The 21,644-nt window shown below is 39.1% G+C and overlaps 1 protein-coding gene across 1 annotated transcript in view; it reads left to right on the forward strand.

The window, feature by feature from the left end:
• The window catches only part of LOC126178550 (structural maintenance of chromosomes protein 3), a 190,674-nt gene that overhangs the window by 118,092 nt on the left and 50,938 nt on the right, over positions 1-21,644 (forward strand). Inside the window, exons 13-18 of the mRNA XM_049924540.1 lie at positions 314-413; positions 1,123-1,286; positions 16,898-17,039; positions 17,377-17,535; positions 17,660-17,871; positions 20,426-20,588. Coding sequence (XP_049780497.1) covers positions 314-413; positions 1,123-1,286; positions 16,898-17,039; positions 17,377-17,535; positions 17,660-17,871; positions 20,426-20,588 — 940 coding nt within the window. The remainder of the gene's footprint in view (positions 1-313; positions 414-1,122; positions 1,287-16,897; positions 17,040-17,376; positions 17,536-17,659; positions 17,872-20,425; positions 20,589-21,644) is intronic.

The raw sequence follows: 21,644 nt of genomic DNA on the forward strand, positions 1-21,644 counted from the left end.
TCTTATCAGTGAATATCTTTATCTGATAATATTTTGGCTGTATGTACAATTATATTCAGCAAGGCCATGTTTTGGGTAATGTGATGCCCATTGGGTTACCGACCAGTGAAGGTCAGTTTATTCACTTTGAGGAGTCAAGCTAAAGTTGAGGAAAATGAAAGCTGCTGTATATTGAAATCTGAACAGGATTTAGATTTTCCACAAATATAATTTTACTTTTCTAAAACAGTAGTCTCAAATTTGCCAGTGGAATATTGGCAGTATAGTGTTATTCAGATGTACTCTTTGTAATAATACACTTTCTGATTTTTAGTGAATTATGGAGGAAAGAAAATGCATTGCAGCAGACACTGACGTCCCTAAAAGAGGATCTAGCAAAAGCTGATCAGTCCCTTCGTTCCATGGCTGGGAAGGTAAACAGATTTTCCATTGTAATTCCCTGTGCATATCTACTTAGCTATTTGCTTGTGCACATATGTCAACATATGAATTTGAGACATTACATGTAGGATTGCAACAAATGGGACACAGTAATACATATGATTGTGAGCAAAGTAACCATATGTTAAACTTTGATATTCATGAAGTTTCATTCTTGAGCAGGATTAACTGAAAAAACACCTGAAATTGTCCATATTTATTATATAATCTTGAATAAGTAAAATAGTAATTATCTGAAATTAATTATGTTTTTAAGCATTTCACTATTTAACAGGTTTTTTTCATTCCTCTTTAAAATTTAACTTCTGACCAGTAATTTAATAAGTTCGCAGTCAGTTACTGAATCTTCCATAGAACATTTCGTATCAAGTAGGTGTAGTATTCAGTGTATTCTGTTCATAAAATAAACTAATTTCATTACTGCTGAATGTATTCATTATGTGCAATCTATTGTTGCTGTAGTCTGTATTTCTATTTCCTCCAAGCATCAGCATCATATATGAGAAAAACATGCAAAAAAGTTAATAGTAGCTAGGTCTATAATCTTTATCCTTTTCAGATAATTATTACATAAATAATGTATATTGATTTTTAGATGTCATGTTTGTTTAATACTAAGCTATATGATATAAGGTACAGCGCTATGCAGTAATTTAATTTTGGATGTGTACATTGTTCCAGCCAATTTTAAATGGACGGGACAGTGTCAGAAAAGTCTTGGAAACATTCAGAGAACGTGGTGGCAGCTTTGCAGAAATAGCTAACTGTTATTATGGGCCTGTCATTGAAAATTTTGATTGTGAAAAGAGTATTTATACTGCTGTAGAAGTGACAGCAGGTAACAGGTAAATATATGCAATTTTCCTCTCAGCAACATATTTTAATACTCATTCTAAGTGCTAAAGACTAGTCTAGTATTCAAATGCAGCGAGATCTTCAGCCTACAGAACACAGAGGAATGGAAGAATTCATGATAGCAACATGCCTGTAAATTTCAAACTTTGTGGCCTTAAAGCCAACAGGAAATACAAATATCCCTCACCATTGTCTCACTTTACACATGTGAAGAGGGCTTTCATTGCAGTCATAATACTGCACATATTGCCTTCATTTTCTTATATGAAAAGATGTATCTTGTTTGATAAATACTCGTAGATTTGAAAGTTATCAAGGTAGTTTTAATATAAGCCACAAGGACATCAGCTAGGAGAGAAGTGGGGAAGTGCAATGGAAAAGGAACTAAAGAAGGTTGCAGATGAGTTTTTTTCTGCAGTGTTACTTCTGCAGGAGAACATTAAAACACCAAGATGTGAACAAATATGTAGAACAGTTCTACATTTTGAACAATGGAAAATCCGGGATGCAATGTAACAATATTATGAAGAGGATACCTGTTACAATATAGCGAAGATGCTGTGTCGCAGGTAGCCACAACAAAAAGACTGTCACAAAATAAGATTTCGGCCAACAAGGCTTTTGTCAATCACACACACACACACACACACACACGCACGCACACATGCAAAAACAACTCCCACACACATGACCACAGTCTCTGGCAGCTGAAACCACACTACAAGGAGCAGTGAATGATGGGAAAGGCATCTAGATGCGGTATGGTGGAGGTAGAGGCGATGACAGGGTAGGATGAGGCACAGTGAAGTGCTGCTGGGAAGCGTCCAGGGACAAGGTGGAGAGAGAGTAGGACCGACTCATGGGGATAATATATTAGACCTTTTGGTGACATACAGACCCGAACTGTTTGAAACAGTTAACGCAGAACAGGGAATCAGTGATTATAAAGCGGTTACAGCATCGGTGATTTCAGCTGTGAATAGAAATATTAAAAAAGGTAGAAAGATTTTTCTGTTTAGCAAAAGTGACATAAAGCAGATTTCAGAGTACTTGATGGCTCAACACAAAAGTTTTATCTCTAGTACAGATAGTGTTGAGAATCAGTGGACAAAGTTCAAAACCATCGTACAATATGCATTAGATGAGTATGTGCCAAGCAAGATTGTAAGAGATGGAAAAGAGCCACCGTGGTACAACAACTGAGTTAGGAAACTGCTGTGGAAGCAAAGGGAACTTCACAGCCTTGCAGACAAACAAAAATTACATAAATTACATGAAGCAAAATGTAGTGTGAGGGGGGCTATGCGAAAGGCGTTCAACAAATTCGAAAGTAAAGTTCTGTGTACTGACTTCGCAGAAAATCCTAAGAAATTTTGCTCTTACGTCAAAGCGGTTGTTGTTGTTGTGGTCTTCAGTCCTGAGACTGGTTTGATGCAGCTCTCCATGCTACTCTATTCTGTGCAAGCTTCTTCATCTCCCAGTACCTACTGCAACCTACATCCTTCTGAATCTGCTTAGTGTATTCAGCTCTTGGTCTCCCCCTACGATTTTTACCCTCCACGCTGCCCTCCAATACTAAATTGGCGATCCCTTGATGCCTCAGAATGTGTCCTACCAACTGATCCCTTCTTCTGGTCAAGTTGTGCCACAAACTTCTCTTCTCCCCAATCCTATTCAATACTTCCTCATTAGTTATGTGATCTACCCATCTAATCTTCAGGATTCTTCTGTAGCACCACATTTCGAAAGCTTCTATTCTCTTCTTGTCCAAACTATTTACCGTCCATGTTTCACTTCCATACATGGCTACACTCCATACAAATACTTTCAGAAATAACTTCCTGACACTTAAATCTATACTTGATTTTAACAAATTTCTCTTCTTCAGAAACGCTTTCCTTGCCATTGCCAGTCTACAACATCTTATACCCCTCCTTTCAAGACACTGTCCATTCCGTTCAACTGCTCTTCCAATTGCTTTGCTGTCTCTGACAGAATTACAATGTCATCGGCGAACCTCAAAGTTTTTATTTCTTCTCCATGGATTTTAATACCTTCTTCAAATTTTTCTTTTGTTTCCTTTACTGCTTGCTCAATATACAGATTGAATAACATCGGGGAGAGGCTACAACCCTGTCTTACTCCCTTCCCAACCACTGCTTCCCTTTCATGCTCCTCGACTCTTATAACTGCCATCTGGTTTCTGTACAAATTATAAATAGCCTTTCGCTCCCAGTATTTTACCCCTGCCACCTTTAGAGTTTGAAAGAGAGTATTCCAATCAACATTGTCAAAAGTTTTTTCTAAGTCTACAAATGCTAGAAACGTACATTTGCCTTTCCTTAATCTTTCTTCTAAGATAAGTCGTAAGGTCAGTATTGCCTCACGTGTTCCAGTATTTCTACGGAGTCCAAACTGATCTTCCCCGAGGTCGGCTTCTACTAGTTTTTCCATTCGTCTGTAAAGAATTTGTGTTAGTATTTTGCAGCTGTGGCTTATTAAACTGATTGTTTGGTAATTTTCACATCTGTCAACACCTGCTTTCTTTGGGATTGGAATTATTATATTCTTCTTGAAGTCTGTGTGTATTTCGCCTGTTTCATACATCTTACTCACCAGATGGTAGAGTTTTGTCAGGACTGGCTCTCCCAAGGCTGTCAGTAGTTCCAATGGAATGTTGTCTACTCCGGGGGCCTTGTTTTGACTCAGGTCTTTCAGTGCTCTGTCAAACTCTTCACGCAGTATCGTATCTCCCATTTCAAAGCGGTAGGTGGAACAAAACAAAATGTCCACACACTCTGTGACCAAAATGGTACTGAAACAGAGGAGTTCCTTCTTTAGATTGCCGCACAGATGACAAAATGGTATATATCGAAATAGATGACAGAGGGATAGAAAAACAATTAAAATCTCTCAAAAGAGTAAAGGCCCGTGGACCTGATGGATACCAGTTTGATACCCCACTTCTTGCGGCAGTGTACCATAGGTCTCTAGAAGAGTGTAGCCTTCCAAGAGAGTGGAAAAGGGCACAGGTCATCCCCATTTTCAAGAAGGGACATTGAACAGATGTGCAGAACTATAGACCTATATCTCTAACATCGATCAGTTGTAGAATTTTGGAACACGTATTATGTTCAAGTATAATGACTTTTCTGGAGACTAGAAATGCACTCTGTAGGAATCAGCATGGATTTCGAAAAAGACGATCTTGTGAAATGTAACTCGCTTTATTCATCCATGAGACTTAGAGGGCCATAGACATGGGTTCCCAGGTAGATGCAGTGTTTCTTGACTTCCGCAAGGCATTTAATACAGTTCCCCACAGTCATTTAATGAACAAAGTAAGAGCATATGGACTATCAGACCATTTGTGTGATTGGATTGAAGAGTTCCTAGGTAACAGAACACAGCGTGTCATTCTCAGTGGACAGAAGTCTTCCGAAGTATGAGTGATTTCAGGTGTGCCGCAGGAGAGTGTCGTAAGACCATTGCTATTCACAATATATATAAATGACCTTGTGGATAACATCGGAAGTTCACTGCGGCTTTTTGTGGATGATGCTTGCAGTATATCGAGAGGTTGTAACAATGGAAAATGCAGGAGGATCTGCAACGAATTGACGCATGGTGCAGGGAATGGCAATTGAATCTCATTGTAGACAAGTGTAATGTGCTGTGAATACATAGAAAGAAAGATCCTTTACCATTTACCTGCAATATAGCAGGTCAGCAACTGGAAGCAGTTAATTCCATAAATTATCTGGGAGTAGGCATTAGGAGTGATTTAAAATGGAATGACCATATAAAATTACTCGTCGGTAAAGCAGATGCCAGACCGAGATTCATTGGAAGAATCCTAAGGAAATGCAGTCCAAAAACAAGGGAAGTAGGTTACAGTACACTTGTTCGCCCACTGCTTGAATACTGCTCAGCAGTGTGGGATCCGTACCAGACAGGGTTGATAGAAGAGATAGAGAAGATCCAATGGAAAGCAGCGCACTTCGTTACAGGATAATTTAGTAATCATGAAAGCATTACGGAGATGATGGATAAACTCCAGTGGAAGACTCTGCAAGAGAGATGCTCAGTAGCTCGGTACGGGCTTTTGTTGAAGTTTCGAGAACAGACCTTCACCGAGGAGTCAAGCAGTATATTGCTCCCTCCTACGTATATCTCGCGATGAGACCATGAGGATAAAATCAGAGAAATTAGAGCCCACACAGAGGCATACTGACAGTCTTTCTTTCCACGAACAATACGAGACTGGAATAGAAGGGAGAAGGTACCCCCACCACACACCATCAGGTGGTTTGCGGAGTATGGATGTAGATGTAGATTTAGACAGCTAGGTGCACTCAGGAGGTTAGACGGAGCATGGTGAGGGGTTGGGGGGGGGACAGTGGAAAAGGAGAGAAGTGAAGAGATTGGATGTGTTGGTGGAATAGAGGGCTGTGTGGTGCTGGAAGGGAACAGGGAAGGGGCTAGATGTTTGAAGACAATGACTAAAGAATGGTGAGGCCAGGAGGCTTACTACAGGTACGTAGGATATATTGCAGGGAGAGTTCCCATATGCACAATTCAGAAAAGCTGGTGTTGGTGGGAATGATCCATATGGCACAGGCTGTGAAGAAGTCGTTGAAATGAAGAATGTGTTGGGAAGTGTGCTCACCAATAGGGTAGTCCGTTTGTTTCTTGGCCACAGTTTGTTGGTGGCCATTCATGTGAACAGACAGCTTGTTGTCATGCCTACATATAATGCAGCACAGTGGTTGCAGCTTTGCTTGTAGAGCACATGACTGGTTTCACATATAGCCCTGCCTTCGATGGGATAGGTGATGTTTATGACAGGACTGGAGTAGGTGGTGGTGGTGGTGGTGGTGGTGGTGGTTGGAGGACTTATGGCACAGGTCTTGGATTTAGATCTTCCCTGTTCCTATTACAGCACCACACAGCTTTCTATTCCACCAAAGCACCCATCATTTTACTTCTACTTCACTGTCCCCCACCCCTACCATGCTATACCCCCCCACCCCCTCCCTGCCCCAGTCACCTGCTTATCCCACCCAGTTGCTTCTTTCATCATGGCACTGCTGCTGCTCCTAGTGTGGCTTCAGCTGCCAGACTCTGTGATCGTGTGTGTGTGTGTGTGTTGCATTTGCGTGAGTGTGTGTGCATGCATGCGTGTCTGTCATCTATGTTTGTCAAAGGCCTTGTTGGCCGAAAGCTATTTTTGTGACATTCTTTTTGTTGTGCCTATCTGTGACTCAGCATCTTCGCTATATGGTGAGTAGAAAGTTCTACATTTTGGTTGGCTACTGTTGCAGCTTCTAATATTTTTAATGCATTGATTTGTAAATAAATGTTTCAGACCAATATATTGTGAACTTTCAGTTCAGTTATTAAATTGTGTCGATTTTTATTTTATTGATCCAAGAAATCACAATATTGTGCAATTTGTATATATGATATCGGACAAGTCAGTTATACATTTTTACAAGTAATTTAGTATGCTACAAGAAAGTCATAAAAGAAGGTTCTCAATTGAGCTGTGAGCCAGGAATGCACGTGCTTCTTTCACTGCTTCATCCGAGGCAAATTGACAGTCCCTTAATGCCTTTTTGAGTGGACCAAACAAGTGATAGTCAAAAGTGGCAAGATCGGGACTATATGGAGGATTATCCATAAAATTTGAGTTCCTGGAGTGTTTCAGCAGTGTGAGCAGCAGTATGCGGACGGGCATTGTCGTGCAACAACACTACACCTTTTGAAAGCAATCCTCGGCGTTTGCTTTGAATTGCAGGCTTTAGCCTGGCATTAAGCATCTCACTGTAACGGTACGCTGTTTATTGTTGTGCCCCCTTTCCTCATAATGTTCCAGTACTGGACCTTGTGCATCCCAAAAAACTCTAAGCATCAGTTTTCCTGCAGACAGTTGGGTCTTGAACTTTTTTTGGCATGGCGAATTTCGATGTTTCCATTCCATACTCTGCTGTTCACTCTCTGGCTCGTAATGGTGAATCCATGTTTCGTCACCAGTAATGATCCTGTCTAGGGAGTTGTCCCCTTCATTACCATAGCGATCCAAATGTTTTTTTGCAGATTTCCAGTTGTGTTTGTTTATGCATCTGTGTAAATTGTTTTGGGACTCATCTTGCACAAACTTTAGGAAACCCAAGTCTGCTGTGGTGATTTCATCGGCAGAACCATGACTAATTTTCAGACAATGTGCCATTTCGTCTGTAGTAAATCGTGTTGTCTAAGAGAATCATTTCATGTGAACGCTCAATGATTTCTTCATTTGTGGCAGTAAATGGTCGTCCGGCTCCTTCATCATGCATAACACTTATGCCACCATTTCAGAATTTTTCAATCCATTTGTAGACACTACGTTGTGGCAAAACACTGTTCCCATACTGTACCTAAAGTCTTCGATGAATTTTGGCCCGATATGCCTTCTGACCGTGATCATTGAACGTTGCTCTTCTTTGGTGCAAATAGCCAGCGGAGCATTCATGATAAGCAGCATGGCAGGGATAATAAAACTAATCTAGCAGCTTGAAAATTGCAAAGATATAACAACAAATAAACAAAGCATGCATCATCAACATAAAACGACAGTACTACCGTAATAAACAAAAATATAACTAAATTGTGGATAATAATTCACTTAACTCTTGTACTTTCACTAGTTGTTTGTTTTTACCGTGAGATGAAATAATATGCAGTACAATGAAACATTATGAGAGCATACTGCAAGCAGTAACAGGAATAAATATACAAATGCAGTTACCTACATCGGGAAATCATAATCAGCACACAGTTATTCAGGCATGAGTAAACATCGTTATGAAGTTAGTTAATATTTATAACTTATCTTGAAAAAAAAATAATGTGTAAAAGTTTTTCTACAATTGAATTTTTAAAAATTAATAATGTATCACGAACATAGTCAGGAAATGTATGTGACCGTATTCTGTGATGCACTTGTCATGAATCAATGATTTGAACATGGTCATGAGGCAACAGGCTCTGGCTGGTAGGCCATGAGCTTGGTCAGTGTAAGTCCCGAAGTGTATTACTTGTTTGGTGAATGGAGCTCTGATTGAGAGATTGCGTAGTGGTCAATGTTTAGTGCATATAACAGTGAACTTCTGATGGTGACTGAATGGTGAGGGGCTGGTGGAATCCTATAAAGCTGTCCATTGGAAGAATACCTGGAAAGTGTGGTGGTACCATGTGACTAGCAGAGGCAAGATAGTACTGCAATAGCAGCACTGCAAATGGTGAGCAGACTGCCACCTGGTACTGTGGCATTCGTTGGGATGTGATCTCCATGTTTGCATTCCTGGCATACTCGAAAGGCAGCAACCAGCAGTACATCACTGTGTGTTTGGTGGTTGGGCTGTGGGTGCAATATGCCTCTTTCCTGAGGAGGAGGTGACAGAGCTGTCTCTCTGCATGATGGGTGGCTGTGATGTAGGTGACAACTGGAGATACCACTGAAAGTGCTTGGATTTTCTGTTCCTTAACTTTCATTGGGAAAATTATTGTACATCGCATCCCAACAATAACAAACTTCTCTGATAACAAGTTGTTCCATACTCAGTCACATATAGGTCAGCCGACTGCCAAGTTTCATAGCTATGCATGTATTCTTTGTTCAATACATAGCTCTTGACAAATTATACATCTAAAATGTGTGCAGACAGTAGAGTCATAATAAGAAGTCTCCTGAAATATTGTCTGCACATCTTGTTTTGTCTCACATTGCAAATTATATGGCTGGCTCTGAGCACTATGCGACTTAACTTCTGAGGTCATCAGTCGCCTAGAACTTAGAACTAATTAAACCTAACTAACCTAAGGACATCACACACATCCATGCCCGAGGTAGGATTCGAACCTGCGACCGCAGCGGTCGCTCGGTTCCAGACTGTAGCGCAAATTATATGAACTGCCTTTTTTTGCATCCTGAAGATAGCTCTGGTGCAGGGTGAGTTTCACAAAAAGTTGATTATATGTTTAATATGGAGTGAAAGTAAGTTGGTGACTAATTTGCTGAGTACCCTTAGAACTTCTTTCATGTCTTTCATGTAGAATTTACATGAGGATTCCACTTAAGATTTTTTTCATGCCATTTACCGAGAAACTTAACAATACGTGCTTTAGATTGCTTTTAGTTGTTTAGAAATGTTATGGGAATTTCTTGTTTTGAAGACGAGAGGCTGAAACTGATGGACTTATTTTTTGTACTTTTACCTCGTGACTGTTTTCATTGAACTATTCACTCAGTGGTGACATAAATGGCTTAACCTTTTGGCCATAGCCAGAATACTTGCAACATCAGCAGATAGTGTAGTATAACCTGAGGTAAGCTTTGTCTTTCTGTCATCACCATATAGCCGAAACAATACAGAACCCAGGATTGGTCTTACATGTATAGTATCTAATTGGCATTGTCTTAAAGAAATGCTTAGTACACTAGTGAAGGTTAGTAACTTTTTCAATTTTTTTGTACTCAGTTTGACAGATATGATTCTAACCATAGGTTTGCATTACCATTCACACTGTTGTCAGCAATCTTTCTTAGGGTAATGTGTGATCAATAACTTCAAAACCTTTGAGAGATCCGAAAATTTCCAGCAGCGATTTCCTCATTATTTAAGATTTAGTGAGATATTCATTTATTAGTGTAATTGTTATTTTTGATTTTCTAAATCCATGCACATGCTTTGATATTAAAGAATATCTGCTAATAAAACATACCAATCCAATGTAAAATAATTTCTCAAGTATTTTTGAAAAGTGCTGAGTTGGGCTACTGGCCTATAAATTAATTAGCTATGTCATTTTCTACTCCTTCTTTGTGGAGTGGAGTAATGTTAGCAACTTTTAGGTCAGGAATGACTCCCATTACAGAAGGATGCATTAATTATAAGAGTCGGTAATTGTTAGGGACCAGAAAATATAGCATCCATCTATATCTTGTGAATTTGCACTTTTTTTAATTATTATTTTTTTTATATATATATTGTTTGTAAGTGATAGACACACAGATTTAAATGGTTATCATGCTCTGTGCATGCCGGCAAAGCCTGAAATTGACTGTTTAAAAGTAAGTGGTTGTTGGGGAATGTTTTTACTGGAACATGTGGTTTTGCAAAAACTTCAGCAATTTTTCTGTGAAATGGCCTTCGCTTTCTTCCCTGGATTGTTCTGTTGAGGAGCACCAGCATTGTCCTTGCCAGTGAACTGAGTGCATCTCTGAGCTAAGGTGTTTCTCAACATTATTTATGCCATGCTATCCATACTTGACAGCGCTACAGATAGAACCAACAAAGAGTTAGTGTAAAAATAGGTCCGAAAATAACTCTACTTGCATGTTATGGGAAGAATATCGGCACAGTCAAAATACACTGACAGGTTTTGTTTTCTGTAACTATAGTGTAGAGTGTGGCCACTTCGCCGTGAGTGTAAACAAAGTAGAATTTTGACCACCGGAGGAGAGAGGGGAGCAGTGTGAGGAACAAAACCTGCTTCCTTCTGGCAGGCAACAGCCTACACATGTTTTCTCCTCTTCTTCGAAAGCAGAACTGACGCATTGCCACAGGCAGGGCCAATCCCTTCTGGTGTTGTGAGACTCATAATTGAAGTCCATGATGGGCCAGGATTAGTCTTTTCACTCTTTTCAAAATAAGAAAAGAAAACAATAAGCAAGGGAATTGCTACTAAGCAGTTGCTTGCTGAGGTTGGCAGAGAGTTGTATGCAAGGTAATTCATGCCTGACCTCTAGCAGTATTTCATGCAACTTCAGTTCAGATCACCCACCACCTAAAACTGCTACATTAAAAGTTTCCTATCTGTATCAACCTTTGATCTTTAGCTAACAGAAAAACGTATGTGATGGTTTGTCCTAAGATGCTAGCTCCCACAGCTGAGTACTACATTGCATTACACGGTGTGTATCTTATACAGACCATTCTGCCACCCACAGTAGGTGTGGCACCAGAGAAACGATTGCATTGATATGTTGTTGCATTCCTGCACTTTTTATTTTGCAGACATATTCTTATGCACATTATCATTCCAAATAGAACTTTGCAGATGATATGCAATGCCAGCACCCGAAAATTGGTTACATTTTCGATGTTTATATGCAGAAAACACAGGTATTTCAAACTGTGTTTGATAAGATTGCTCGTCCAGATATAATTCACTGTGAAAAACCATCTGTTACGTAATTTCACATTTTGATGAGAAATCACATCTTTATTCACATTTATTGCAAAACTGAATTTTTCAGCTCCCTAGTGATTGTGCAGTGCATTCACCAAATCAATTTAAAGTAAATCTATAGAGGTCTGGTGCATGGTGGACAGAAAAAATGTAATGCAAAACAGTTAATATTGTTGTTGCCAATGGAGTTTTTATTTTTTAGTGTGTTTTATGACTGTGTTCACTTTGGTGCTTGAGGCTTTGTGGAGAAACATTTATGCTTTTAAGGCTTCTACATATGTTGGATTTGAAGTACTGGTTCTATGGCAAATTTTGTTTACAAGGTTCATCACTATACCAAAATATTATTGAAAAGTTTACCATTTTCTGTGGCTCTGATGTCAAAAAATAATTGAAAACCAGTTTTAAAGTTTTGTTTGTACATATTGCTTGTTATTACTTTCATTTTTACAACTTTCCAAATGGCTTTCATTTTATTGTTGTATTATTTTTATTAAATTATCGTTATATAATTTCTTTGCTTGTTGAATTACTCTTTTTAGGCTACAGAATAGTACTTACGCATTTCATGTTGAAGTGTTTCAGGTTGGCTTGGCCTGTGTGATGGTTTGTTATACTTCACCTCATGCACCAGACACTTAAATAAGTTGCCACCTGAACACTCCTTTTATATACAATGAATGTTGCTTACTTATTGTTCGGTTGATGTTTAATATTATTACTTAGGGCCCAGCAAGTCTGCGTCCTGAATTCGTGTGCCTTCTTCCTCCAACTTGGTTCATACTTCGCCTCCTTATAGGCTGCAGATAAAGGAGCTGAAAATTAACTTCTCGTTCTCATTCACTCCACCACATAAATAAGAATTGAGATTCAATTTACCTTCTTATATTATTCTTAAAATTAAAACTCAACTCAATACATGACAAATGAGGACAGCTACCAACTTGTATACTGCCTCTCTGTACTATGTACATGACAGATCTAATATGAACTTGTAATTAACAATTAAAATACATTTATTATATTTGACATTTCACGTTCTTAGATTTCATGGAGCTCTTTCTTCTGCACTGGCCACTCCATAGAATTCCTATCTACACCTCAGCAGGTAGGGTCGTCTGACTGCTACCCACTTCCATACAGTCCCTAATTGGTAGCTCTGGTATCAGCACCTACAATTTAAAACACCTCCCAACAGTGGGGTGCTCCCCACTTATCCACTCCTCTCTGTCACAAACATCTTTTTTCTGACATGTATTTAAGGACATGATACCCAACTGGTAGAAGCCGACCTCGGGGAAGACCAGTTTTGGTTCCGTAGAAATGTTGGAACACGGGAGGCAGTACTGACCCTGTGACTTAGAAAATAGATTAAGGAAAGGTGAACTTACGTTTCTAGCATTTGTAGCCTTAGAGAAAGCTTTTGACAATGTTGACTGGAATACTCTCTTTCAAATTCTGAAGGTGGCAGGGGTAAAATACAGGGAGCAAAAGGCTATTTACAATTTATATGCGATTTCAGTCTTTAAGTTTCGTACCCATCATCTTCTGGCGAAGTCAATTTACAATTGGTACAGAAACCAGATGGCAGTTATAAGAGTCGAGGGGCATGAAAGGAAAGCAGTGGTTGGGAAGAGAGTGAGACAGGGCTGTAGCCGATGTTATTCAATCTATATATTGAACAAGCAGTAAAGGAAACAAAAGAAAAATTTGGAGTAGGAATTAAAATCCATGGAGAAGAAATAAAAACTTTGAGGTTTGCCGATGACAGTGTAATTCTGTCAGAGACAGCAAAGGACCTGGAAGAGCAGCTGAACGGAATGGACAGTGTCTTGAAAAGAGGATATAAGATGAACATCAAGAAAAGCAAAACGAGGATAATGGATTGTAGTCTAATTAAATCGGGTGATGCTGAGGGAATTAGATTAGGAAATGAGACGTTTAAAGTAGTAAATGATTTTTGCTATTTGGGGAGCAAAATAACTGATGATGGTCGAAGTAGAGAGAATAAAAATGTAGACTGGCAATGGCAGGGAAAGCGTTTGTGAAGAAGAGAAATTTGTTAACATTGAGTATAGATTTAAGTGTCAGGAAGTCGTTTCTGAAAGTATTTGTATGGAGTGTAGCCATGTATGGGAGTGAAACGTGGACGATAAATAGTTTAGGCAAGAAGAGAATAGAAGCTTTTGAAATGTGGTGCTACAGAAGAATGCTGAAGATTAGATGGGTAGATTACATAACTAATGAGGAGGTATTGAATAGAATTGGGCAGAAGAGAAATTTGTGGCACAACTTGACTAGAAGAAGGGATCGCTTGGTAGGACAGAATCTGAGGCATCAAGGGATCACCAATTTAGTATTGGAGGGCAGCGTGGAGGATAAAACTCATAGAGGAAGACCAAGAGATGAATACACTAAACAGATTCAGAAGGATGTATGTTGCAGTAGGTACTGGGAGATGAAGAAGCTTGCACAGGATAGAGTAGCATGGAGAGCTGCATCAAACCAGTCTCAGGACTGAAAACCACAACAACCACATCTCATTCAAGGAATCTAATGTATCATTACATTGTAGTTCTTTGGATAGCAGGTGTTGGTTTTTTTTTTTTTTTTCTGGAAATTTTTGTCCCATTTGTCACCCAAGAATTAGTGCATTTGGTTTCAATTCTCCCTGGCTTTCATAAAAATCTAATATTGGAGTTGTGAACAAATATTTTTTTGAAAGGAATAGTAAATATAATGTTAACATAATTTTCATCATATACCCCTGTCAAGTTGTCAGCACGTAAAAGTTAATTAAAAAGCAATAAATTTTTGTCATTTATTGCGTTTGGATTGAAGATTTTATAGAGCATTGTTTTTTGTAGTTCATATTTACTGTTATCGTCTGCTCTTTAAAACCACTATGACTTGTGTTAATGATTCTAACTAATTAGTATAGTATATCAGTATTTATAAAAAATCTTATCGAGAGCCATCTTTGAATTTTCAGTGATCCAAATTGGAGTTTTAACACTTGCAGTCAAGTTGAATGAATTGTTCTGTTTAACAACTACTCTTTGCTTTTCTGACATTTAAGAAAATCAGTATTACAATCTCTAAATATTAGTGATGTTTTATTGTGAGCATGAAGTTTACTTAGCAGTATTTCGAAGGCGTGATTGAAAGTCTGGAGATTCCCAATAAAAAATCTGTACATGTTAAATATTCTTTCTTTCGCTTGCATCTTTATCCCGTGTTTCGCAGGGTTGGCATTGTTAGAATTGGATTTAGTGAGGTTAATGTTAAGGGGTGGCTGGATGCCCTTCCTGCCACCACCCCAAACCCCCCTCCCCCGCCCCCCAGGACAGAATTAGTGTACCCCAGCTGTCTACATCTACTGTAATCCATGGAATAGTGCGACCGTGTTCAGATGTCTGTGAGTCGTCTAACTGAGGCGGGACGTGGGGACCAGTCCAGTGTTCACCTATTGGGATGTGGAAAACCGCCTAAAAACCACATCCAGGCTGGCCAGCACACCAGCCCTCATCGTTAATCCGCCGGGTGGATTCGATCCAAGACCAGCGCGCCTATCCGAGTCCGGGAAGCAGCTCATCAGCGCTCTCAGCTAACCTGGCGGGTACACACGTTAAATATCAGTGTGTTGAAATTGGTTAAGACAAAGAAAATGTGAATTTTTCTAGTAGTATACTATTGTACTTTGTGAGGCATTCACATGCTTTTTAAAACATAAAATACGAGAAAGGCGACTATTCACCTATAGCGGGTTGATTCGTGGGGAGATCAGCATTTATAGTAGCTTTCGAGCACAAGCTCTTTTTCTAGCAGTAGTATACACGTTTACACACACAACCACACAGACAACCAAACGGTCTCTCCTGCGTTCACAGCAAGACTCAACATTCATTTTAACATAGATAGCTGTACTGCCTCCTCTATTTTCAAGAGGAATAACTATCTGTGATATGTTCTCCTATCAATTATTTGTAAAACTTTTGCTTATTTTAGCCAGTGTTCAATGGGACAGAGAATATCTGACATCTAATTTTAAATTAGTTTTCATGACTATTTCTATTTCTGATGATTTTTTTTAACATTGACTAGACATTATGGTGTAATAGGTAAAGAGGTTTTACTATCTATTTACCGTTGTGGCAGATGGCTTTACTTTGTGCTTTAGACTTCAGATGAAGTTATTTTTTAGGGAGAGTTGCAAAGTTCTCTTCCAGTTTAGAGGTATGAAATATACTCCCTGAACTTACTGACTTCTTAGTGGGCTGCTAGCTATTGTCCATGCTCACGGAAAATCCTGACTGTAGGTTAGAAGCTTGCACTTTCTTGTGGAATTTCTAGTGACATCTTCCAATGATGATGATCCAGAGTGCAGTTGCATTTTTCTTACTGCTTTATCTGAATCATCTTTTGATAAAGAACGTGGCTGAGTTACTTTTTTGATGATGTTGGATGATGCTGCTGGTAGCATTCCTAGTCTAACTCTTTGCAATTTGTCTGTGCATGATGAAGATGTGTGATCCTTCCTTATGGCTCCTGTCTTTTCTTTTGTTGCTGCTGAATTTCCAGGGTGAAAAGAAGAGTAAAACAGCGTCTCAAAAAGTGTTTAGTTCATTCAACAAGCACAATATATCTATATTCTCTAAAGGAACTGACTGCTGCAATTCAGCAAATGGTACCAAGAAAGTATCAAGTGTGCTTCGAATGGGTGTCCAACTTCTCTGCTGGTTCATTGAATAATGGAAATGGTGAAAGTGGAAGTGTTTATTTGAACTTGAGCATGAACATGAGTGATTCAGAAATATTCATCACCGTTGTTGATGGGCAACCCTAAACTATTTCATAAATTAAACCCAATGGGTACAGGTCTCATGAGTCAAGAAACATATAGCACATAATGCATCTACCTTTTGTTTGCTTAGGAAATTGCTGCTCCCACCCACATTCAACTCAAAAGCAAGAGGTTTTAGACAATCAGCTAAACTATACAAAATTGCTATAAATATTGGCGCACACATGAGTGAGGTCTGCTCGTATGTCACCACTTGTTTAAGTCACGCTGTCAACCACAGGGTCTTGTTACGTAACTCACCAGTGGTGAGAGACGTAGTGTGGGACAGTTGTGACTGTATCATCAATGATCTACTGAAGGTTTTGTGCACCCCGTATCTATCAAAGTTCAGTCAGTTTGTTGTTGGAGTGAGATGGAGATGTAATATAATTATATGTAATGTTAAAGTCATCTCTCTCCAGTTTTCTAACTTTAATCTATGAGTGTGTTGAATACCTAGTAATGTAGCTATTATTTTCTTTATTTCAAAGAAACTATTATTTGTTTTCATGTTGTTGGCAGGTTATTCCATCATATAGTTGAGTCTGACAAAGTCGGAACTCAAATATTGAAAGAAATGAATCGTCAGAAACTTCCAGGAGAAGTTACCTTTATGCCCCTGAATAGGTTGCATGTACGGGATCAAGAGTACCCAGAAACAAATGTTAGTACACTGTTTTTATTTTGTTTACTGTCAACTTGCCTGTGTTAAATTTTAATACTTTATCTAATGTTTTTGAATTTATATACTTTTTTTATATGCCCTAAAGTGTGGTCTCTTTTTAAGTTGAAATTTACTCAGTTTTAATAAAATTTTGTCCAAGAAAATTAAATATTTAAATTTTACAATATGTTAATGATTGGCCATTTTCTACATCTGTGTGTACTTCAGTTTATGTGCTTCTTACACCTTTTCTATTTTTTGCGCAGAAAGTGGAAATTATTGTTGTATCTGAAGTTTCAAGTGTGTTATAACTACTTTACTTTGTTTTTGTATGTAGGATGCAATTGCAATGGTTACAAAATTGAACTATGAAAATAGATATGACAAGGCATTAAAATATATATTTGGGAAGACACTGATTTGCAGAAACCTTGAGGTTGCCACAAACTTAGCAAGGACAAGTCAACTTGACTGTGTCACATTGGAAGGTGATCAAGTAAGTAGCCATTTAAACTACCTTTTCTGGTATTTTGTGTTAAAGATGTAGCATCACTTTTTATCGGTATATAGCGTTGTCTCCAGTATTGAGATTGTGTTGTATTTTTGTTTGTTCTCTCCAGGTGTCATCCAAAGGGTCACTGACTGGAGGTTACTTCAATACTTCTCGTTCTCGTTTAGAGATTCAGAAGACGCGAAGTGAACTGAGTGTACAGATTCGTGATGCAGAGGCGGAGCTAGGAAAGCTTCGAGCAGAACTGCGTGAAATAGAAGATAAAATAAATCGAATCGTATCAGATATGCAGAAGACTGAAACGAAGAATAGTAAAGCCAAGTTAGTTTTTTATTTACAAAAATACTTTAAAATGATTCTGTATTTTTTGCCACATGGTTGAGAAAATAACAATCTTTTTTATGTCAACATAGATATGAGTATCACGCATTGAATAGGTTATTAGACAATACAAAAGAGTTACTGAATAAACATTCTGGTTAAAATTGCTATTAATGTACTCCAAATACAATACAGCACCTCAAGAATAATCTGAAGAAGATTGTACTGGTTTGTTCCCACCTTCCAATGTGCACTCGCTACATCACAATTTCTTCCTTATTGTGTTTCTCTATTGAATAAACTTTTAAATTAAATTATACTTGGTCGACACTGAGATAATACAATAAGTGGTGCAACTTGTTGCAGTAAAGGATGTATGACGCGATGCTTATCAATGTGACACCTGTGTTCCTACCGGGATGGTGCAATATGGTACGCGATGCTGCATATGTCAAGCATCAAGGCAGCACAAGTGTGTGTGTGTGTGTGTGTGTGTGTGTGTGTGTGTGTGTGTGTGTGTGTTGTCCGTTTTCGATGAAGGCCTTGTCGGCTGAAAGCTCCTGACAATCTTTTTGCTGTGTTTTATTATTTTTAATTGTACTCGAAGTTTTATAATTCTGTAATGTTCGTTTCATGCATCGACACTTGTTTCATAACATTTTCATACAGGCGCTAAAGACCTCGCTATCATGTGCCCACATCACATCATCATCATCATCATCATCATCAATCACATCTACTTCCTCTTCCCTTTCATAAATATTTTCATTCTTTCCTTTGTGCAAACCATCTATATATGCTTTTCACCTTTTAGCCTGCCCTTTTAGGCTTAGCACTGGCTTTCCATCTGAGCACTAAGTATTCATTCAGCTGCTTCTTTCTTTCTATAACCAGCATCTATCCCTCCTATTATCATGCATTCTTTGCATTTGTCCTCTAGCTGTTCCTTGTTCTGTCAGTGAAACTTTTCATATTCTCAATTCCATTTGGCCTGCTTCATTTGCTGTATTTTTGTATTTTCTCATTTCATCAGTTAAATTCAATACCTCATATTGCACAAGGATTTATACCGTACCTTGTCTTTTTACCTAGCAGTTCCCCTGCTACTTGCACAGTTTTGTCTATCAAAGCTATCTATGCCCTTCTGTTGTGTTCTTTTCCCCTATCTCAGTCAGTCATTGCCTAACGCTCCTATTTAAACTGTCAACAACTTCTCCAGGTCCTAAGACCTTAATTTTCTATCTTTCTTCATTTTTTTTCTATTTTTAATCTGCAGCTTCAAACCTTGCAGCATTTCTAAGTCTATTCCATGTATACAACCTTCTTTTGGGATTCTTAAACTCAGTGTTTTCAGATTCAGTTGTGCCTGTGCAAAATCTGGGGCATCTTCCACTTTCATTCCTTTCCTGGCCTGAGTTCCACTGTTATTTTTTCTTCTCTTCCTTTTCTTATTAGCAAGTTTCAGTCCCCATCACAATTAAATTTTTTCATCTCCTAACAAACCGAGTTATTTATTTCACCTCATCATATATTTTGCCCACTCATTTCATCGTCAGAAGAGCTATTAAGCACATGCTCTTGTACTATTGAGTTGGATGTTGTGTCTGTCTTGGCTACAGTCATATGTTCATTGTGCTGTTGATTGTAGCCACCTGCATTCCAATTTTATTATTTATTATGAAACCTACATCTGCACTACATGTATTTGATATTGTGCTGATAACCATATACTCACCTGGCCAGAAATGCTTTTTTTCCTGCCATTAATTAAAGGATCCAACATTTCATACTCCAATCTGAGAACTGCTAGATTTGTTTTTTCTGATGGCATCATAATGCTGAGTGCTCCCTGGTGGTAAGTTCCTATGGGGCCAAACTGCTGAGGTCATCGGTCCCTAGGCTTACACACTACTTAATCTAACTTACACTAAGGACAATATACACACACCCATGCCTGAGGGAAGACTCAAACCTCCGATGGGCGGAGCCGCGTGAACCATGGCAAGGCACCGCAGACTGTGTGGTTACCCCGCGCAGCTAGTGCTCCCTGCCAGAAGATCCAAGTGGGGCACTACATTACCCAAAACGATGCCATTGTCATTAAACTATACATTCAGAAATAGTTTCATGAATCATATTAGCTGTTGTTTCCCTGTCAGTTTGGTTCTCCACAATACCAATAAAGCAAGGCCATGTTGCATAATGTTACAAGGCCAAATCACTCACTCATCTATAATGTTGCCCTGAAACTATTGAAAACTCTTCTGCTCCTCTCGAGGAGCCATATGATAGTCTTGTCTTTCCACAGACACTCCTCCATTGTGATTGGAGCTATGGTACAGCTATCTGTGTCATTAAGGCATGCAAGGCTCCCTACTGCTGCAGTTCATGGTTCATAACAGCTTAATATGTTATATTCTTAAAGAACATAAAGTAAGAGAAAAGATACAGATAGAACTGCAGTATCATTGGAGGCTACAGCTTCTTAAATAGCCATTAAAATTTTTTTAAATACAGTGTTGTTATGAGCACATTTTTTTCATTTTTTTTACAGAGACATATTTGACAAAGTTAAAGCAGATATTCGGTTGATGAAAGAAGAAGTTGCTGGAATTGAAAGGTATCATGGCCCTAAGGTTAGATCCCTTGACCAATATGCCTCTAGCTTGGAAGCCATGAGAACAACGAAGGAGGGTTTGGAAGCAGAACTCCATCAGGTAATGATTTCGCGAGGAACTTGTCCTAGTATCTTTGTGTGTGTACTCTCCTGTTTTAAATATTGTTTATTTTTTAATTTTCTTTATCATATATTTGTGACAGACATTATATAGAAAGTCCAGAATAGAATAACATCAACAGGATGAAAAGGATGGATTGCTACTCACCACATAGAGGAAGTGTGAAATCTCAAGACAGGCCCAGTGAAAAGACTGATGATGAACAAATAAGGTTTCCTTTCTGACAAGAAAATCCTTGCGCACACACACACACACACACACACACCGAGCGAGGTGGCGCAGTGGTTAGACACTGCCTTCCCTAATCCGATGAGACCTATGACCACACTGTCTGGTCTCCTTCCCCAAACCAACCAACCACACACACACACACACACCACACACTCTTGGCAACTGTCTCAGGCCACTGTGGTACAACTGTGAACTCAGCTGCCTCTGAATATGGAGTGGATGATGGTGGTGGCATTGGGTGGGGAGGGGAGAAACTGCTGTGCTGCCTGTGAGGGCATGTGCGAATGTGGTGAGGACAGGGTAGGGCTGCTAGGTGCAGGGTTGGGAGGCTGTACTGGGGACACAAGGAGTAGAGAAGGGAAGAAGACTGTAAATGCTTTGGCATGATTGAAGGTATACTGATACTGTACTGCTGGAATCAGAGCAGGGAATGGGATAGGTGGGTAAATGATTGTGGCATTATTGAAAGGAAGGATTTGTTGTTGGGAGAGTTCCCACCTGCACAATTCAGTGACCAATTCACAGCCTGTGCCATCTGGATCCTAACATCAGCTCTTCTGGAATGCACAGTTGGAAACTCTCCCATCAACAAGTCCTTTGTTTCCGTAACCCATGAGTCCCCTGTACCGTTCCCTGCTGTGATTCCAGCACTACACACGCCTTCTATTGCACCAAAGAACGTTCAGTCTTTTCCCGTTCTCTGCTCCCCCTGCCCCAAGTACAACCTCCCAACTCTGCACATAGCATCCCTATTCTGTCCCCACCACATCTCTGCACATCCTCACAGGCAGCACATCATCTTCA

Source organism: Schistocerca cancellata, chromosome 1 (assembly GCF_023864275.1).
Source record: "Schistocerca cancellata isolate TAMUIC-IGC-003103 chromosome 1, iqSchCanc2.1, whole genome shotgun sequence".
NCBI classification, from domain to species: Eukaryota; Metazoa; Arthropoda; class Insecta; order Orthoptera; family Acrididae; genus Schistocerca; species Schistocerca cancellata.